An 18,619-nucleotide genomic window follows, 5' to 3' on the forward strand; every position below is an offset into this window, starting at 1 on the left:
GTGAAAGACTGAAAGACCTCAGGGAATTCATGGTGCTTGTAGATTAGATTCTTCCTTTCTTCCTTTCTTCCTTTCTTCCTTTCTTCCTTTCTTCCTTTCTTCCTTTCTTCCTTTCTTCCTTTCTTCCTTTCTTCCTTTCTTCCTTTCTTCCTTTCTTCCTTTCTTCCTTTCTTCCTTTCTTCCTTTCTTCCTTTCTTCCTTTCTTCCTTTCTTCCTTTCTTCCTTTCTTCCTTTCTTCCTTTCTTCCTTTCTTCCTTTCTTCCTTTCTTCCTTTCTTCCTTTCTTCCTTTCTTCCTTTCTTCCTTTCTTCCTTTCTTCCTTTCTTCCTTTCTTCCTTTCTTCCTTTCTTCCTTTCTTCCTTTCTTCCTTTCTTCCTTTCTTCCTTTCTTCCTTTCTTCCTTTCTTCCTTTCTTCCTTTCTTCCTTTCTTCCTTTCTTCCTTTCTTCCTTTCTTCCTTTCTTCCTTTCTTCCTTTCTTCCTTTCTTCCTTTCTTCCTTTCTTCCTTTCTTCCTTTCTTCCTTTCTTCCTTTCTTCCTTTCTTCCTTTCTTCCTTTCTTCCTTTCTTCCTTTCTTCCTTTCTTCCTTTCTTCCTTTCTTCCTTTCTTCCTTTCTTCCTTTCTTCCTTTCTTCCTTTCTTCCTTTCTTCCTTTCTTCCTTTCTTCCTTTCTTCCTTTCTTCCTTTCTTCCTTTCTTCCTTTCTTCCTTTCTTCCTTTCTTCCTTTCTTCCTTTCTTCCTTTCTTCCTTTCTTCCTTTCTTCCTTTCTTCCTTTCTTCCTTTCTTCCTTTCTTCCTTTCTTCCTTTCTTCCTTTCTTCCTTTCTTCCTTTCTTCCTTTCTTCCTTTCTTCCTTTCTTCCTTTCTTCCTTTCTTCCTTTCTTCCTTTCTTCCTTTCTTCCTTTCTTCCTTTCTTCCTTTCTTCCTTTCTTCCTTTCTTCCTTTCTTCCTTTCTTCCTTTCTTCCTTTCTTCCTTTCTTCCTTTCTTCCTTTCTTCCTTTCTTCCTTTCTTCCTTTCTTCCTTTCTTCCTTTCTTCCTTTCTTCCTTTCTTCCTTTCTTCCTTTCTTCCTTTCTTCCTTTCTTCCTTTCTTCCTTTCTTCCTTTCTTCCTTTCTTCCTTTCTTCCTTTCTTCCTTTCTTCCTTTCTTCCTTTCTTCCTTTCTTCCTTTCTTCCTTTCTTCCTTTCTTCCTTTCTTCCTTTCTTCCTTTCTTCCTTTCTTCCTTTCTTCCTTTCTTCCTTTCTTCCTTTCTTCCTTTCTTCCTTTCTTCCTTTCTTCCTTTCTTCCTTTCTTCCTTTCTTCCTTTCTTCCTTTCTTCCTTTCTTCCTTTCTTCCTTTCTTCCTTTCTTCCTTTCTTCCTTTCTTCCTTTCTTCCTTTCTTCCTTTCTTCCTTTCTTCCTTTCTTCCTTTCTTCCTTTCTTCCTTTCTTCCTTTCTTCCTTTCTTCCTTTCTTCCTTTCTTCCTTTCTTCCTTTCTTCCTTTCTTCCTTTCTTCCTTTCTTCCTTTCTTCCTTTCTTCCTTTCTTCCTTTCTTCCTTTCTTCCTTTCTTCCTTTCTTCCTTTCTTCCTTTCTTCCTTTCTTCCTTTCTTCCTTTCTTCCTTTCTTCCTTTCTTCCTTTCTTCCTTTCTTCCTTTCTTCCTTTCTTCCTTTCTTCCTTTCTTCCTTTCTTCCTTTCTTCCTTTCTTCCTTTCTTCCTTTCTTCCTTTCTTCCTTTCTTCCTTTCTTCCTTTCTTCCTTTCTTCCTTTCTTCCTTTCTTCCTTTCTTCCTTTCTTCCTTTCTTCCTTTCTTCCTTTCTTCCTTTCTTCCTTTCTTCCTTTCTTCCTTTCTTCCTTTCTTCCTTTCTTCCTTTCTTCCTTTCTTCCTTTCTTCCTTTCTTCCTTTCTTCCTTTCTTCCTTTCTTCCTTTCTTCCTTTCTTCCTTTCTTCCTTTCTTCCTTTCTTCCTTTCTTCCTTTCTTCCTTTCTTCCTTTCTTCCTTTCTTCCTTTCTTCCTTTCTTCCTTTCTTCCTTTCTTCCTTTCAAGATACTGAGTTGTGTTTTAATTTGACAGCAATTGATAAGAAAATCTCTGTTTCTCTATATTAACCTATGTTGAGACTATTGACGAAGAGTAGTGAAAATTATTTACAAAGGAGAAAACATGACATTAAAAACCCATCTAAAGCTGGTGAAGAACAGCTCATGTGCTTCCATATGAAACATGCCAGTGGAATGCCGGGGGTGTGAATGTTCTGTGAATATTTTTTAACACCTCACTTGGGCAAGACATCCATTTTCAGACAGAGAATACACAGGCTCTTTGAAAGTCCATTAAGAGTAAGTACTGCACTTGTTTTGTACTTAACATGGCATTAGGTCATGTTAACTTAAATGCCTGAAGGCATTCTTACGTATGCAGATTTTTACCATCTCTTAGTTTATTTAGCTACTTCTTGAGACAAGTGAATTTGGGTTTGCTTTTTTTGGAGAATGTGAGGTTTGCTTTCCAATGATGACTCACACCCCGCCCTGTGTAACTGTGATGCAGAAAGTTTTGCAGATAGCATGCTTTTGTCACTGGGCTTTCCCACGTACTGGAACGTGCATGTTTTTCCAGGAAAGGTGACATTCCACCCTTCTCTTTAAGCTGCGGACACTTATTTCTTGTTTCTCTTGAGGTTTTTCTCCCTCAGTCCCACAGTTTCCTTTCTTTATCCATTGAATTTTCTCTGTATTTCCCCAAGGTATTTTACCATAGATCCAGCTGGCCGATTTAAGGAACTATGTAAACAGAGATCCCTGCAGGGTATGCATATTGGCTTTCAAGACTGTTCTTCAGCTACAGACTTTGATTTTGTGCAGCATGCCCTATCTGTTGTTTAGATGCCTTAGTAAGGCACTGATGATTTTCTCTTCTCCTCCTGCTCCTGGAATGTGAAGGAAACTCATGGAGAAAGTCAGTGTACTTAAGAAAAAATTTAAGCGTGAAATAAACGAGGAAAAAAGCAAATTTGATTTGTATTTCTTTATCTTGTATCTTCTGAGCCTTATCTGCAGGGAATGTCAATAAACTCCTACTTTGAGTTGATAGTGAAAAATCTGGAGCAGAAAGATGAGGAAAAGTGTGTTTACACATTTAGTGTATTTTTTATCTTGTTTTCTTGCTGCTTAGTAAGCAAAATGGTCATAATCTTGGTCAATTACTGAGTTTGTGCCTCTGAAAACATTTTTTTCAAAGGCTCTGTCAAACGGTTAAATCTCTTACCTGCCTTTTGACAGCAGGGTAGATAATTGATGATGAACACAATATCCTAATCTGGGAAAGTTAAGAATAGTTTAAAAAAAAAAACAACCACAGCTGTCATCTGCTTTGTGGCTGTTTCCATCTTCAAAATCCTGTGCTTCCCCACTTCCACCACCCCTAAATTTCTGTGTGAGTGGAAGTGCAGTACTTTCTCAAGTGTGAAATTAAAAAGAGCCACAGAAGCCCTTCTGTTCCACTCTAAAATGGAAGAGATTTGGGCCGTTGGTAGTGAACATAGTCGATAATGTAGCCTTCTAAAAGGGGTGTCTGTTCTCCCCCTTTTTTTGAGCCCTCTGTCCGGGTTGTTAGCTGCAACGAAGGAAGTAATCTTGAAGCCTTACTACAAGCCATGTAAGCAGAATGAATTACATGTTAACTAGTTTTGCATCAAACTCTCCTTCTTAGCAGGTGTTGAACCGGAAAGTAATAAACCCCGATGGTCTATAGCAATGGGTGAAGGAAGAGAATGGCACTTCAGAAGTTGCACATAGGGGCCAGCTGGTTTTGTTGCTGCCCATAAACCAGAACATGTGCCCATGCTGCTTGTGCTGTCTCCCCAGGTCTTTGATCACGCAGCACTGTTACCTACCTGAGGTTTTAACGTGAGCTATGCAAGTTCTCATTCTTTCTGGCCTTCAAGACAGTGCAGCTGGATACCTGCTTTTCTTTGTTTAAATCCCTTCTGTCTGTAGCTTTGCAATACTGAATATTCATGCCGTGTCTTTTTGGGAAAGTGGACAGCACAGAGAGACTGAGGTGGTATTTGTTGTCAGTGCCTTACACACATTTTGAACTGTGGCAACATTCTTGACTTGGTAGTAGTAGATTACGGTGAGTGAGAAGCATGCACCTAGAATAAAAGAGCAGCTGGTTGAGCAGCTAGCTGTAACTTAATCCAGGAGGGTGGGAGGAGGGTGGGAAGAGAAAGACATCAAGCAACTGGTAGGTGCTTAACTTTAAAAATGGAAGCAATTGGACCAAAAATTTTGAAGTATGAGTATCAGGGTAACAGTGAGTCTTACCCTGTGCTTTCATTTACACTTCAACTGATGAGCATTTAATTATTGCTCCCTGCTGCTTTCCCCTGCAGGTTTTAGTGCTAGGGTCTAGTGTAGGTCTGACACTGGCCAAACAGTGAAATTGCTACAATCCCCGTGGTTTGTTACAGCAGAGCTCTTAAAACATCAAAGGCTGAAGTGATAAGTGGTTCACCATGTCCATGTTGATGTCTACTTGATGCAGTTGGTTAGGTCCCAGATAAGCCCCTGCCTCTCCAGTGACCAGTGCTTTTTTTCTTAGCAGAGTGGTTGTGACACTGGGCCTAGACATTCTTGTATGTAGTTAAAAACCCCACCAAACAAACCCCCCAAAAAGACACCCAAAACCCAAGCAAAAAAACCCCAAACCGCTGCTCTCCCCCTCCCCCCCCCCCCCCCCCCCCCCCGGCCATGTGACTCTGCTTTCCCTGCTAATGATAGCTTTAATGGGCTCTCATAAATTTATGATTCATTGGCAGCTGGGCTGGGGAATATTGACAGTTTTGAGTAACGTTTCTGTTCAGCTGTTGTTTTCCCCCCTTCAACTTAACTAGTGCTAGCAGCATTAGAAATGGGAAGATTGAAGCAGTGTTTGCAAAATGCGATGGTGCTGCAGCAGCTACGCTGGCACATTGGAATGGCTCAAGGGGTGCAAGAGCAGCAGCACCCGGGGCAAGAGCTGTGCAGCAACGCACCAGGCACTGGTCAGGCAGCTGCAGAGGGGCAGCTTAGTGCTGTGGGGTCAGTGAAATGCAGTTAGACTGCTTAACAGCTTGCCATCCTGGCAAGATGGATATTTTTTTATTTTCTGGGTTTTTTTTTCTAACCTTCCCCTCTACATTCCCAATCATATAACGCCCCCCTCCCTTCTTTTTTGTGCTATCAGGCCCTCCTGCAAGCCAGTTTAACTCCCTGAGCTGGCAGAAAGCTGCCAGTTCTTTGGGATATGACAGCAAATGCTGGCAGCTGCACAGCTGCCGGCACGCCAGCTGGGATTGCTTGTTGTGTGCTCAGCCTCCTTATCTTGTTTGTTTTTTTAGATGGCAACATTTTTTTAGGGTAGATAACATCTTAATGTTTGTAAACCTGCAGTGCTGCCCAAATGTGACTTGTAAATAAACGCTTTGCCTTCTCCTACCTGTTGCTGCAGATAAACTGAGTTCTCCAACTGCACAGATGGCTTTTTATCTTAATATTTGCCTTGACTGGAGGGGATCAGTTTACTTAATTTGTCTAATTCATAATCTCATCTCAGTGGGATCTATGTGCACAGGCTCTGTACTTGTTGGTTGTAGAATTGTTTTTGTTGATGTGTAAGCCGTCCTCTCCCCTCCTCCCTGCTCTGCTAAATTGAATATTGGCCTAACTCTAAGCCCTGGGCTTAGAGGGATTATTTTCATACTATATAGGGTCAATTTTAATAAAAACGGGGCAACAAATAAACTAGTGTAGTTCTAAACTGCTGCACGTTTTGTTTTTGTTTTTCAAGTTCCAACCTGAAGAACTGGATGATATTCATTTAGAGTAATTTTCGTGGTGGTTTTTTTTTTTATTTTCCATTGCAACTGACAGCTTTCCCTGAGGAAAAATGTACTGTCTCGGCAGCCTGTTGCAGAATTCAGTACAAGTGATTACTTCTTGGTAAACCTCTAGTTTTGGTTGGAGCAGTACTTGACAGAAAATGGACCCCCATTACCATCTGTTAATACTGTCTTTTGGATTTTCCCCTCCCCAATATCTGTAAATACTTCCAGAATCTGTTTGTAAAACAAACACATTCTGTTTCTTTCTGCTTATGGTATAGAGCTTCCAGTCAGAAACTTTGTGCTTCTCGGGGGAAAAGATTAAACTCTACAGGGGACAGAGTTGTAGTTGTGCAGTAAGGGTGTGTGTATGTACTAGACAGTGAGTGCTAGAATTTTTTCTAATCCTTGTCTGTGATTCACTGAAAAACTGTAAGACGGTGCTTGGGTGCAGTTCTTCAGGATCTTGTTGGTAAGTAGATGTGTTTTCACCCTTAAGAAAGGGGTAGAGGGTAGGTGAAACAGTAAAGAGCTAAATTAGTCTCAAGTTGCCCTCCAGCCAGAGGAAATGGTCTTGCTACCTTTTGTGGAACTGACCCAGTTTGTATGGTCAGGAAAATTGGAATAGTTATTTAAATGAGCAACCAGAATACAAATAAAAGCTTGCTCTGTATGTTCCACTTAATAACACAGCTTGTTGCTGTGGTTCATAAACGCATATTCATATGAAGTGTTCATTTTCCTTATCTTTCAGTTAGGAGTGTGCTTGGTTTGTGCAGCTGTATTTAAAGTGTGTCTGAACCTGCTGCCTCATGTCTGTGGATGTCCCTTTCCAGATCTTTAGTCTGTAGTTCTCTTAGAGTTGAGATTTGAAAGTGTTTCATGAGACGCAGCACACCTGTGTTGGCAATACTGGTTTAAGGTATCCCTGTTTTTACAGTGGCTGAGGGTGCTTGTGGGTGTGTTGCAAACTTCTCCCCATACCTTCTCGAGCCGTCTCTACAGCCAAGTTGCAGACTGCTCTTTTTGAGGGCTCTGACCAATTTGCAATATGGACCAGCAAAAGATTGCCCTTTCTTTCTAAAGAGGCACTTGGAGGGGGCCATGGGCTCTGCCTCTTCGGATGGGCAGGGGGAAATGTCTTGCCTGGTGTTGCTGCTGGAGACAAAGTCTTGTCAAAGCCTGGCCTTACTCCAGCAAGTTCTGCTGGAGCTGCTGGTTTGGAAATGTGTTGTAAATTTTAAAATGGTAGAAATGAAAAATCTCATTTTGTTGCCACTGTTTATATTGCATGAGAAAGCGAGTACTTGAAGGTATTAAAACCAAGAAGGGAGGTTGAACTTAGTTACCTGCTGCAGACTTCTTCAGGAGAAGTAACTACTGAACCTTTACATGTTTACTTCAGATTTTAGCATTACTTTGAAAATGCTGAGATTACCAATTGCTGTGACTACTTATCAGGCAGTTGCTGGGCTCTTCCCCATTGCCCTTTTTCTGTGCTGGTTTCCTCTTAGGTTTGCATTATACTTGATATTTTGCTTAAGTTCCATTTTGCCTTTTACCTTAAGCTTACGAAGTTTATTTCTACTTTAGATTCACTATTGCTTTCTTGTGTATACCAGGAAAACTTATTAATGTTTTGGAAACTGAGGAGCTTATGAAAAGAGTTTAATTTTCTCATAAACTAGAAGTTGCTCTTTCCTTGAAAATACTCTGTTCTGCTCATTCTTTCCTGTCTCCTTTCTGCAAGCCTGTGCCCTCTCTCATCCTTTGTTTGCGGTGTGACTGCAGAAAAGATTATGTCCTTTGACACTGTAAGGTTTTGTCCAAGGAAATGCGAATCGTTTAGTTGTAGCTAAAATTTTGTTTAATTGGTCTGTATTGCTTGCTTCTTCAAAATTCACTGAAATGGAATGAGAAGGAGAGTAGTTATTTTTGCTAGGTTGGCAGCAGCAGGAGTGGAAAAACTGCATTTTAAGAAATATGGGAGTGGCAGAAGCTTAAAAAAAATTGTAACACATCTGATGTGTGTTTTTGTTTTTAAATACTAGAGAGCACTCCTTGGCTTTCGCCTCCTTCATGTCACCCCATGGTGCAGATGGAGGAACAGGTTAGTGTGTGTGTTTTGAAATCAGTTTTGCTGATGGGAGTTGTTGCTCCTTGCAGTTGTGTTGAGTTATTTTTTGATTACATAAAAGGGGAGTGTGGTGCAAGTTGCCCTGGTTTTTTTATCACTCAGTTGAGAGAATCATGAGCAGTCCTATGCTCTGTTTGCAGTGCACCGATAAATCCTAAAGTCACCGACACATTTCTAAAAAGCAAGTGACATGCTGATACCTCATGATGTTTCTTCTGTTGGCTGCAGAGAAGGAGCAGCTGCAGAAAACACTGTATTTCCTGCTCAGTGGTTTGAGAGTTAAAAGAGCAAGTTGAGTCTTATCCTCTCAGTAGGAAGAAGACAATAAAAACCCAGAGGAAGCTTAGCACCTGGTTTAAAATGCTTTCTTATTTAGAATTTTAACCTCTCTGAGAGGTTTGTGTGGAAATGACTTGCTGCGGAAAAAGATTGAAACTAGAATGGGGTACCTTGTAGAGAAAATAGGCAATTAAATGGTCTTGTTTGGACAGACCGTGTGCAAGGTACAGTGTTTTTAGGTATGGATGGTGCACCAAATATTGAAGAACTGGGGAAAACAAAAGTTTGGTATTTCTGTACTGAAAAGTTGTGATACTCAAAGCCAGTGCTTTGAACGAATATTTGACTGCAGGGAGAGGAAGGACAGGCTTCTTGGGCACAAGGAGGTAATTCTTTGTAGTGAGGGTGGTGAGACACTGGAACAGGTTGCCCAGAGAAGTTGTGCATCGTAGAATCATAGTATGGTTTGGGTTGGAAGGAACCTTTACAGGCCATCTCGCCCAACCCCCCTGCCATAAGCAGGGACATCTTCAACTAGATCAGGTTCCTCACAGCCCCGTCCAACCTGGCCTTGAATGTTTCCAGGTATGGGGCATCTACTGCCTCTCTGGGCAACCTGTGCCACCGTTCTACCATCCTTACCATAAAAAAATTCTTCCTTCTAGCTAGTCTGAACTTTCCCTCTTTTAATTTAAAATCATGGCCCATTGTCCTATTGCTACAGGCCCTACTAAAAGGTTTGTCCCCATCTTTCTCTTATAACCCCCCTTTAAGTACTGAAAGGCTGCAATAAGATCTCCCCAGAGCCTTCTCTTCTCCAGGCTGAACAACCCTAGCTCTCTCAGCCTTTCTCCATAGGAGAGGCGTTCCAGTCCTCTGATCATTTTTGTGGATGCCCCTTAACTGGAAGTGTTCAAGGTCAGGTTGGGCCGGGCTTTGAGTAACCTGAAAGATGCTGAAAAGATGATGCCCATGCTTTATCACAGGGGGTGGGGAGTGGGTTAGATGATCTTTGAAGGTCCCTTCCGACCCAAACCACTCTGTGATTCTAGACTCTGCATCTGTAGTGAATACTGTGGAGCAGGGTGGGTGGGTACAAGTCCTGCATGTCCATGACACTTTGTACAGCTCTTTCACTTGCCCTAGGGACAGCCCAGGTACTGGAGTCCATGCGCCCAGGTAGGGTTGAAGTGCACATAGCTTTGAAGGACTTTGGAGTATACTGCACTGTGCGTGGGCATAAAAGGTGATTGAGCTCATCTCACCCTTAGTTTGAAAACTACTCTGAAGATTTTTGATCTTGAATTAGTAGGAGGAAGGCTATGGTCAGTTGGAACAGGATGTTAAGGTGTGAAAGTAAGTTATACTTTTGGTAAAAGAAAAGCTGCAGTTTAATTGAGCAGCATTCATCCGTAAGCAAGTTTTGTTCAGCGCTGTGTCAGCAAGCAGCATACACGCTTGTGTATGGTGTCTTCCACCTGGTAGGTAGATCTCAGCTGGTTCAAAAGTGGCAACCTCTGTGCTGGAGCTCCCGTTGTGCCTGGCACAAGAGGAGTGTTACTGGCACATGTCAGCCTAAAATTTGACCTGTTATGTGTTAGTTTGAGATGTTGATTCAACTTCTGTAGGTGGTTGCTTTGCTTTACATTCCTGTGTGCTTGTATAGACAATACGCAGGTGTACGCATAAATGTTTCAGTTCTGCTGGAAAATGCCCCGTGCCAGCTCTTACTCAGGGCTTACAGTCAGCAGCAGCAGTGGGTTGAGGGGCTGGGAGAATGTTTCTGCTGCTGCAAGCAAAACTTGCACACTCGTGTACAGCTAGAGGTTTGACTGAGGGCCCCTGAAGCAGCAGTGCGTCCGCTCTGAGATGCTGAGATGACGTGTCTGCCCTCCATCTTGTGTCTCTACAAGCTTTTTTTCCAAAAGGATTGCATCTATTTATTTATCTTCCCTTGTAGGCCACTGCGTGTTTAAGTCATGGATTGATCTTACTCTCTACTGATCTTGGTGCAAAAGCAAGATTACTTTTGTTCAGCAGCAACTAGGTTAAATAGCTGAATGTAATTGCTCTCTTATCTGTGGTGGGTTGTGTTCCTTTTGTTTGTTTTGTTTTGGGTTTGTGTTGTTTTTGGAGGGTTTTTTTGGTTTGTTTGGGTTTATTTGAATTTGGAAGGAATTCTGCTTTTTCAGATGTGGGGTAAAATTGGTGTGGTTTTCATTATAATACCTGTCTTCTGTGTAACCTGTCCAGTTAGCCAAATCTGAACCTCAGGTTTAATGTCATATGTACAGACCTGCTTCACAATACATTTCTAGTAAACAGATCTTCCTTAAATTAAAGAGTAAATGGCTAGCACAATTTTTCTGGTTGTTTGTCTTAAACCAGAGTACACTGCAAGCTGGGAGCTCTTAAAATAATTTATGCTTGCTTCATCTTCATCTGGCAGCCTATTTACTCTGTTATGCTGTAGCCTTAAATTTGCACGTCTGCTGATGGAGTATAGCGTTATCAGCACTTCTAATATACAGGAGGCATCGACTAATCTGATGATTCTTGTTTGTTCTATAGTAATTTCAAACAGATGCAAGTACTTGTTAAGCTTTAGTTCCTTTAGTTTTATAACAATTTCAGCAGGCAAGGCTCATTTATTTTGTTAATTTGCTATGAATGTACTGTTGTTTCTTGCCTGAATTGCATACATCTCATTCAGCCGGAAGATTTAATTTGAAGATTGTATGCTTGACATCTAAGGCACTTAAGCAGGGCTTGGAATTCCCCTTGCCATATGTAGATGCCACGCGGCAGGTGTTTCCTGGTAAAGCTGGTATTTTCAAAATACATCTGCTGAATAGGGCACATTGTTCTTTCTGCCATCTTCTGAACTTCAGAGCAATCTTCCTTGGATTCATTCAAGCCAAGGATGACTTTCTGTCTCGTTCTCAGTAAGTGCATAACCTTTTTCTTTTTTTTATCTGGTAGAACAATACACGCGCGGCTGGTGCAGTGGCCCAGATCTGTTCACTCTTATTAGGGTTTACAAATAACCTTCATAGTATGGAGAGTCCTCACCAGTCATTAAAGAAGTGAGAAATGAGAGCTCTTGGCACCTCTTGAGCTGTTCTGTCCCTTCAGTATTTGAAGGCAAGGATTTGCACTGGAAACTCTGGGTAGTTTTAGAGGTATTCTCACAGCTCGGGTGGAACACATGATAATGTTCTGATCAGAACAGTTTTTTCTACTAATATTTTTCTTGCCAAGTAGTTCTTGTGCTAAGAGGCTGGAGAATGTGAATTGTATGTATGTGCTTATATGTGTGGGGTTCATAAAACGTTTAAGAATGTAAGAGGATTGTGGAGGTTGAATCATTATCTCAGTTGCTGTATGGCTTTCACCCTAGGAGTATATAAATGTTTTGATTATAAAGCATGTATCCGTTTGTGTTTAATGATTGATTCATGTTTAGAAAGGAGACGCTTATGGTTTATGTTTGCATTTTATACTTATTTTAATCATGCTTTGTTTTTGTTTTTTGTTTGTTTTTTTTTTAATTGCAGCAGCTGTTGCCGGGTAAAAAGTTTTGGGAATCTGATGATTCCAGCAAAGATGGACCAAAAGGGATATTTCTGGGAGATCAGTGGAGAGACAGTGCTTGGGGAACATCAGGTAGCTCAATTATTTACTTAATGTAGTTGGGGTTGAATACAGAAATGTGCAACTCATCTGATCAAAATTGCTGGCCAGTCTGGATGACACAGCATCTTTTAAAAGATATTAAAAACCATCTGTTTTACATAATAGAAAACTAATAGAAAAACCCACATTGCTTTGTGACAGAGTTAAAAGATATCCATAGTTATAAAAAGATTGTCTAATGTGAACATGTGTACCCTTGTGTTTATCTGCTTAAAAATTATAGATTGCCATTAAAATTTCACTTTAAACTTTGATATATTTTCTGCCTTGAGATGGATTACTTGTAAGGTTGAACAAAGATATTAGAGACCAAGATTACTAAAAAAAGACCACCCCAAAACCTAACAACCTCACATTTTTTTAAATACTGAACCGGCCAACCAAACCCCAACAGCATTCAGTTTAAAAAAGAAAAAAAAGTGATGTTTTGAATTAATAGTGTTGAAGTTTATCTGCCAAGAATTTTATTCTTGGATCAGAGGCTCCCTCTTGTTTTGAATTTAAGGGGAGAGTATTCAGGTTGGTTTTGATTAAATAGTAAAAAAATCACACACATGCTGAATTTGAAATACTAACCTTTACTTTTTATTTTGTGTGCTTCCTATATGTAATGAATATGCTCCTTTAACACCGCTGTGTATCCTGTGCAGTTTCCAAACAACTGCGCAGAACTACAGCTGCAGGGGAGATGTGATTATAGCGACTTCACTGTTGTGTGTGGGGTTTTTTCCTGCCAAAAATATCCATTATTAGGGTGAAGGTATTGGGATAATGATAAGGGCATTTTTTGTTTAAATTTCAAAATAGCTGTGAAAAGCTATTTTCACAATAAAGAAGATAAAGCTTCTGGAAATCTGATCAGCTGAATCTTGCAGTCTGGCTGGTACTGGGGAGATTTTGGGGAGCTGCTGCCTCCAGCTGTCTGACCTGCCTGTCCGCAGTGGATCTCCGTAGCAGCACCTGCATTCCAGGCCTCAGCAACAGTTTGTGCCTGGCTTTATTAATATAAACTGAAGTTGAGGGTGGATTAAAGGGCTGAGCCAGGCTCTGAACAGCAACATCTGCAAAGGAGATGTTCTCCTTTGCTGCCTCTGTTGTTGGGCTGGTTGCATCTACCAGACAGGCAGGGTAGACATCTGGGGGAGGTAACCTCCTACGCTGGCTGGTCACAAATCTTCATGAGTCAAAGCCCTTCCTCTCATTGCTTCCTTTTGTGTTGTTGTGGTTTTTTTTTTGTTTTTTTTGTTGTTGTTTTTTTTTTTAATTCTGAATTAATCCTGCACACCTTACAGCCTTTATTCCTGAGCTGTGGCCTGCACTGGTGTCTGTGAGTCAGGCAAATCATAGTTTCCCCTTTTGCTCATCTAAAATGAGGAGAACAGCCATGGTCTGAACCGTGCTGAAGGTCGCTGCCCCAGACCAAGGAGCGTGGCTTGGAGGTGGTGTGTGGAAGTGTCCTTGGCCAGAAGACTAGTTTGTTCCATGAACAGTGGAACTAATGAAGGCTGGTTTTCTGTAAGATGCCCTTTGCTCCATCCATTTTCCTTTCTGTCTGTGTCCACAGTATGCACGGCAGTCCTTCCATATGGCTTTGGTTCTTCACTACTCAGCCTTGAAGTTGTAGTTTTAAAGCATTTAAAGCCAGTACTGCTAAAAGAAGCAGTCCTGTCTGATGCAGGCCACTCCTTTCTTCCCCTCCTGGTGGTACAAGCAGTTATACAGCAGTGCAATGAAACCTGCCTGGGAATGGATCTGGATTAAAACTAGCTTTTCTCTTTTGTTTATTAGCTTTATCCTTGAAAAGACTCCCCAGTCCACTTCACTTTGTGGCCATTTAGATGCTTGTGCTGGCTTGAGGCGGAAGGCAGGAAAGTGGAGCCAGAAGCAATGATAGAATAGAATTACTTCTCTTGACAGCTTATGCCTGCTTTATAAGGAAGCTACAGCATCATTGTCATTGCATGTCCCTTCCACTATCCCCTAGCAACTACTGTATCTGCTGCCTATTATTTTTGACTCACTGTTGCCAGTCTGAGCAGTCAGGAGCAGAGAACTTCTTCCCTTCCCTCGTTGGGGGATGTAGGGTTGCTTTCTCCTGCCCAGCCAGCAATTTTTGCAGAGCCCGTAAAGATTTGGAGACATCTATCCTCAGTCTGCTCTGGTTGGATCTCAAACCTTCACACTGCAGGGATGATATAAAGGATGGGGCTGATGCAGGGTGACAGGGAATGAGGAAGAAGAAATGAAGTTCTCATAAACTTTTTCTTGAGGAAATAGCAGCTAAGAGAAACTGATCATGACATGAATATGGCAGTTCATATGACCAAGAAAACAAATGCGAGCTGGTGTAACAACAGGATGGTGTTTTAAATGACAAACCAAGACTGGTTTTTTGCTGTACTAATGCAAGAGTTTTACTAAAGCTAAAAACTAGAACTTTGGGTTTTTAATTGCAACCTTTACTTAAAAGACTTAAATTTCTGAAATGTTATGATTGTAGACTTTAAATGTAGTTATCACTTGTAGGTTTACAGGTTCTAGTATTTAAAAAAATGAGAAAGCCATCCTGCTTTTTCTAATGGATATCATCAGAGTCAAAAAGTTGGCACTTCTTAGTACAATTAAGACCCTAGAGAGTACGTATTTAATGACTTGCCTCCTTTGAATAGTTGGATCTACTTACAAGAATTACACATGTTTTTGTTCCAGATCACTCTGTTTCCCAACCAATTATGGTTCAGAGAAGACCTGGTCAGGGGTTTCATGTGAATAGTGAAGTCAACTCAGTGCTTTCACCACGGTCAGAGAGTGGAGGACTTGGAGTTAGCATGGTGGAGTATGTGTTGAGCTCATCTCCTGGAGATTCCTGCCTAAGGAAAGGAGGATTTGTAAGTGTGCCTGATTCTGACATTTGAGTTCCCATTATGTTACTTTCTCCATTTGCTGCTTGGTTGTTCGGTTTGTTAATCCATTCCTAAAGGCAGGTGTTTCTTCTGTCTTTTTTGTTTGCTCTTAGTTTAGCTATCTCTCTTAAAACGGGTAGGCTAGCAGTTTAACTGTTGTTCTTGACTTAGGGGGTGCAGTGTGGGAGATGGGTGTAAAGGATATGAAGGTTGCTGACATTCCCTGGTTCTTCAGATAAGCACATTGGCAGTAACACCCCATCTAAGCTTGTCATTGGAAAAGTATGCAAATACACCTGTGGTTTTTGAATGAGCGTGTGGCTGCTTTGTTGCTGGCTAAGAATAAAAAGCTCCATGTAATGATGCTAAAAATGTAATGTAGTTACAAAAGCCACTCCAGCTGGAGAATGCTTTCAAGGGCATATCATTTCCTATGGAGAAATGGCATTAGTTGCTGTGCTTTGTGGGGTGGGGAAGGGAGCACAGTTGCTGGTGCCTTGAATCTAAGGCTATGTCGTGAGAAAGGCATAATCAAGCCCCATCCCTGTAGTGGGGAGAAAGGGGCTGCATCTTGGCTTTGCCTCATTGGCCAAGTGCTGGATCAGGAATTGTCAAAATGCATAAAAGCAGAGTAGGTTTGTTACTGTTAGACTGCTGTGCTCGTTTCTTCAGGGAGCTGATTTGTGGTTTCTTTCATCCATCCTCTTATTTTTGTCCCTTATTAGTGGGTACCTGATAACCTTGTTGAACCCTGAGCCTAAGAAAGATGATTTTTGAGAAATGAACATTCAGTGGAAAAACCAATTTATCACCTGAATTGGTGGTTGAGAGAGGTGTTGGCTCCACAACATTGACAGTCAGGGTGCCAGTTCTGAAACGGAGGGTCTCACTGGTGAATATCACATTGTAGTGGTGAGAATTGGGCTCCAAATTTGTATTTATAATTGGCATTTCCAAGCCTGCTCTTTAATATTTAGAAAGCATGATTTTATTTACTTTAAGAAAAAGCATCAGAAGATGATTGCTTTTAAAACAATCTTTTTTTTTTTTCCTAAAATAAAGGGAGGCAAAAAAATCCCTCCCTCCAATTAGAATGGAAAAATTATTTAGTTCATATAGGGTTCAAATGCCCTGTTACATACAGAATACTTTTCCCTCAAATGAAGTGGAAGACAGTGTTTGAATGGCTGTCTGTGTGACAGCACCAAAGCTGTCTGATAAATATGTTTATATGCCCTTTGCTGTTTTTTTATCATAAATTATGTTGTTTTTCCTCTCCTTTTATTGTTCAAAACTCTGCCCCTGGCATAATCACCCTTTATTCTTCTCCCAAGTGGAACAAAATGCAGACATTAAGGGCAGAAATGCTGCAGATGTAATGCCACTCATAGAATGTTCAACAGAAGAGAAATCCTTTTTTCATTTTTTCCCTTCCTTCCACCCCCTACCCAACAACAAAAAAACCCAACAAAAAACCAAACGTGCTTTAGGATTACGTGAACCAGTGACTGAGCTAGTGAGTGCTCTTAAATGAGCTGTACCTTGGAATTCACTGTGAAAATCATATTAATGCCAACCAAAACCAAGGTGGATCCTGTTCTGCTCAAATACATGCACTTGTCCAGTCAATTGCTGCGCCTTTGACATTAGACTGCATTTCAGAGAGGTGCTTATTCAGCTTGTACCCCTTCAGTACCTGCTGTCATATCTGAAAGTTCCTGAGTTATTTTTGAAACGCCTAAGTCCCATCTAGAAAGAGTATTTGAATAAGTATTCTCTGAAATTACTTTGGGGTGGGATTTTTAGAGCTTATGGAAGCAGACGCCGAGTTACTGAATGGGAGAAACTGAATAGATAGAAATAGATAGAAAAACCTGTGTTGGAAGATTGACAGTTCCCTTATTTCTTTGATTATGATTGACTGTTTTGCTTTTTTACATTTTTATTTGTAAGAACTAATGTTTACAAGTGACTGACTTTATTGTGACGTGTTTCTTTGATTTGTTACCATCTCAGAATGAAAGTAAAATTGATCTGAAAACTAAGCTTATTAAAATAATGTCTCTTTTGCCTAGGGGCCAAGGGATGCAGAGAATGATGAGAATGACAAAGGGGATAAGAAAAATAAGGGCACATTTGATGGCGATAAATTAGGAGATCTGAAGGAGGAGGGGGATGTGATGGATAAAACAAATGGTTTGCCTGTGCAGAATGGAATCGACGCAGATGTCAAAGACTTCAGGTATGTGCACCATTAGTTAATAATTAATCAGTGTCATACTGTTGTAGTTTAACCCCAGCAGACAACTAAGCCCCACACAGCCGCTCACTCACCCCTCCTGATGGGATGGGGGAGAGAACTGGAGGAGTAAAAGTGAGAAAACTCTTGGGTTGCGATAAAGACAGTTTAATAGGTAAAGGAAAAGCTGCACATGCAAGCAAAGCAAAACAAGGCATTTGCCGCTTCCCATCAGCAGGCAGGTGTTCTGCCATTTCCAGAAGAGCAGGGCTCCATCATGCGTAATAGTGACTTGGGAAGACAAAACGCCATCACTCAGAACGTGTGTGTCCCCCTTCCTTCTTCTTCCCCCAGCTTTATATGCTGAGCATGACATGGTAAAGTCTGGAATATCCCTTGGGTCAGCTGTCCCTGCTGTGCCCCCTCATGATTTCTTGTGCCCTCCCAGCCTGCTTGCTAGTGGGGTGGAGTGGGGTGAAAGGCAGAAGAGGCCTTGATTCTGTGTAAGCACTGGTCAGCAATAATGAAAACATCCCTGAATTATCCACACTGTTTCCAGCACAGATCCAAAACCTAGCCCCATACTGGCTACTGTGAACAAAATTAACTGTTTCCCAGCCAAAATCAGTACACACACAACGCTTTTTGAAAGCTAGTTTCTGTGCTGTAGTGAAAAAGCCTTTAACTCATTGAAAAGTGTCATAAGGACATTATATTATACACAGGGAAGCACTGTGAGAAGGTGGAGGATAACATCTGCTGGCTCTCCTCTGTGCAAACCTAGTTCTGTATATTGTAATCTTGTTTCATTTTCACACCTGTTTCTGATTACTCTCTGTGGGGTTCCTATGGAAATACCTAACTGAAGATGTTGGCTCTGCTTGTGTACTAGTCTAAATTATAGTTGGGGTTTTGACTTGTTCCTTGTAGCTCTCAAGAGATTGAAGCCTTCTGAAATTGCGGCTATTGATGTAATCGATGCATTTGTATTTCTTGCAAGCTTACCTACTTGCTGTGCCTTGTGTTGACACATAGGAAAACTGTAAATGCAAACGAGATGTGCTGAGGTGCATACTGCTAGCCCTTGCATGGAGATCAGCCGTTTCCCACTCGAGTCCAATGCTTATGTTGGGTAATTAGGAAACCATGGCAGCTACTTTAGGAAAGTTTGAAGTGTGATACCGTGCCAGAGGATCACGTGATTAATAATCACCAAATAGCTTTATGAAAAAATAATTTTGGCATTTCTGAAATCCTGTCTCATTATGACTGACTGTCTCAATTGAGGAGAAAGAGACTGAATTTTTTTACACTTGTACTGTAACAGGTCTTGGAGGCAGGGGGACTGGGGGTTTTATGGGTGGTTTTTTTGTTTTTTAAATACATTAATTGTTCTGTAGAATCCATTTAGGGAACTGTTTCAGACGATCTTTTTCTTTTTTTCCCTCTTTATCACAACATCTACAAGCAGTTCTGGTGAGTACTAGTGTCTGTTGCTGTTAATCAATGCTGTGTGACATAGCATTAAATG

General features: G+C 41.0%; 1 protein-coding gene across 12 annotated transcripts in view; it reads left to right on the forward strand.

Moving 5' to 3' along the window:
• Positions 1-18,619, forward strand: part of PUM1 (pumilio RNA binding family member 1) — a 79,586-nt gene that overhangs the window by 20,993 nt on the left and 39,974 nt on the right. For 9 of the 12 annotated variants that reach the window (XM_056330101.1, XM_056330090.1, XM_056330092.1 and 6 more), the window contains 3 exons: positions 11,808-11,916; positions 14,656-14,834; positions 16,925-17,091. In XM_056330101.1, coding sequence (XP_056186076.1) covers positions 11,808-11,916; positions 14,656-14,834; positions 16,925-17,091 — 455 coding nt within the window. The remainder of the gene's footprint in view (positions 1-11,807; positions 11,917-14,655; positions 14,835-16,924; positions 17,092-18,619) is intronic. The other 3 variants (XM_056330091.1, XM_056330097.1, XM_056330102.1) reach the window with 1 other exon arrangement.

This window comes from Falco biarmicus, chromosome 3 (assembly GCF_023638135.1).
Source record: "Falco biarmicus isolate bFalBia1 chromosome 3, bFalBia1.pri, whole genome shotgun sequence".
Classification (NCBI taxonomy): Eukaryota; Metazoa; Chordata; class Aves; order Falconiformes; family Falconidae; genus Falco; species Falco biarmicus.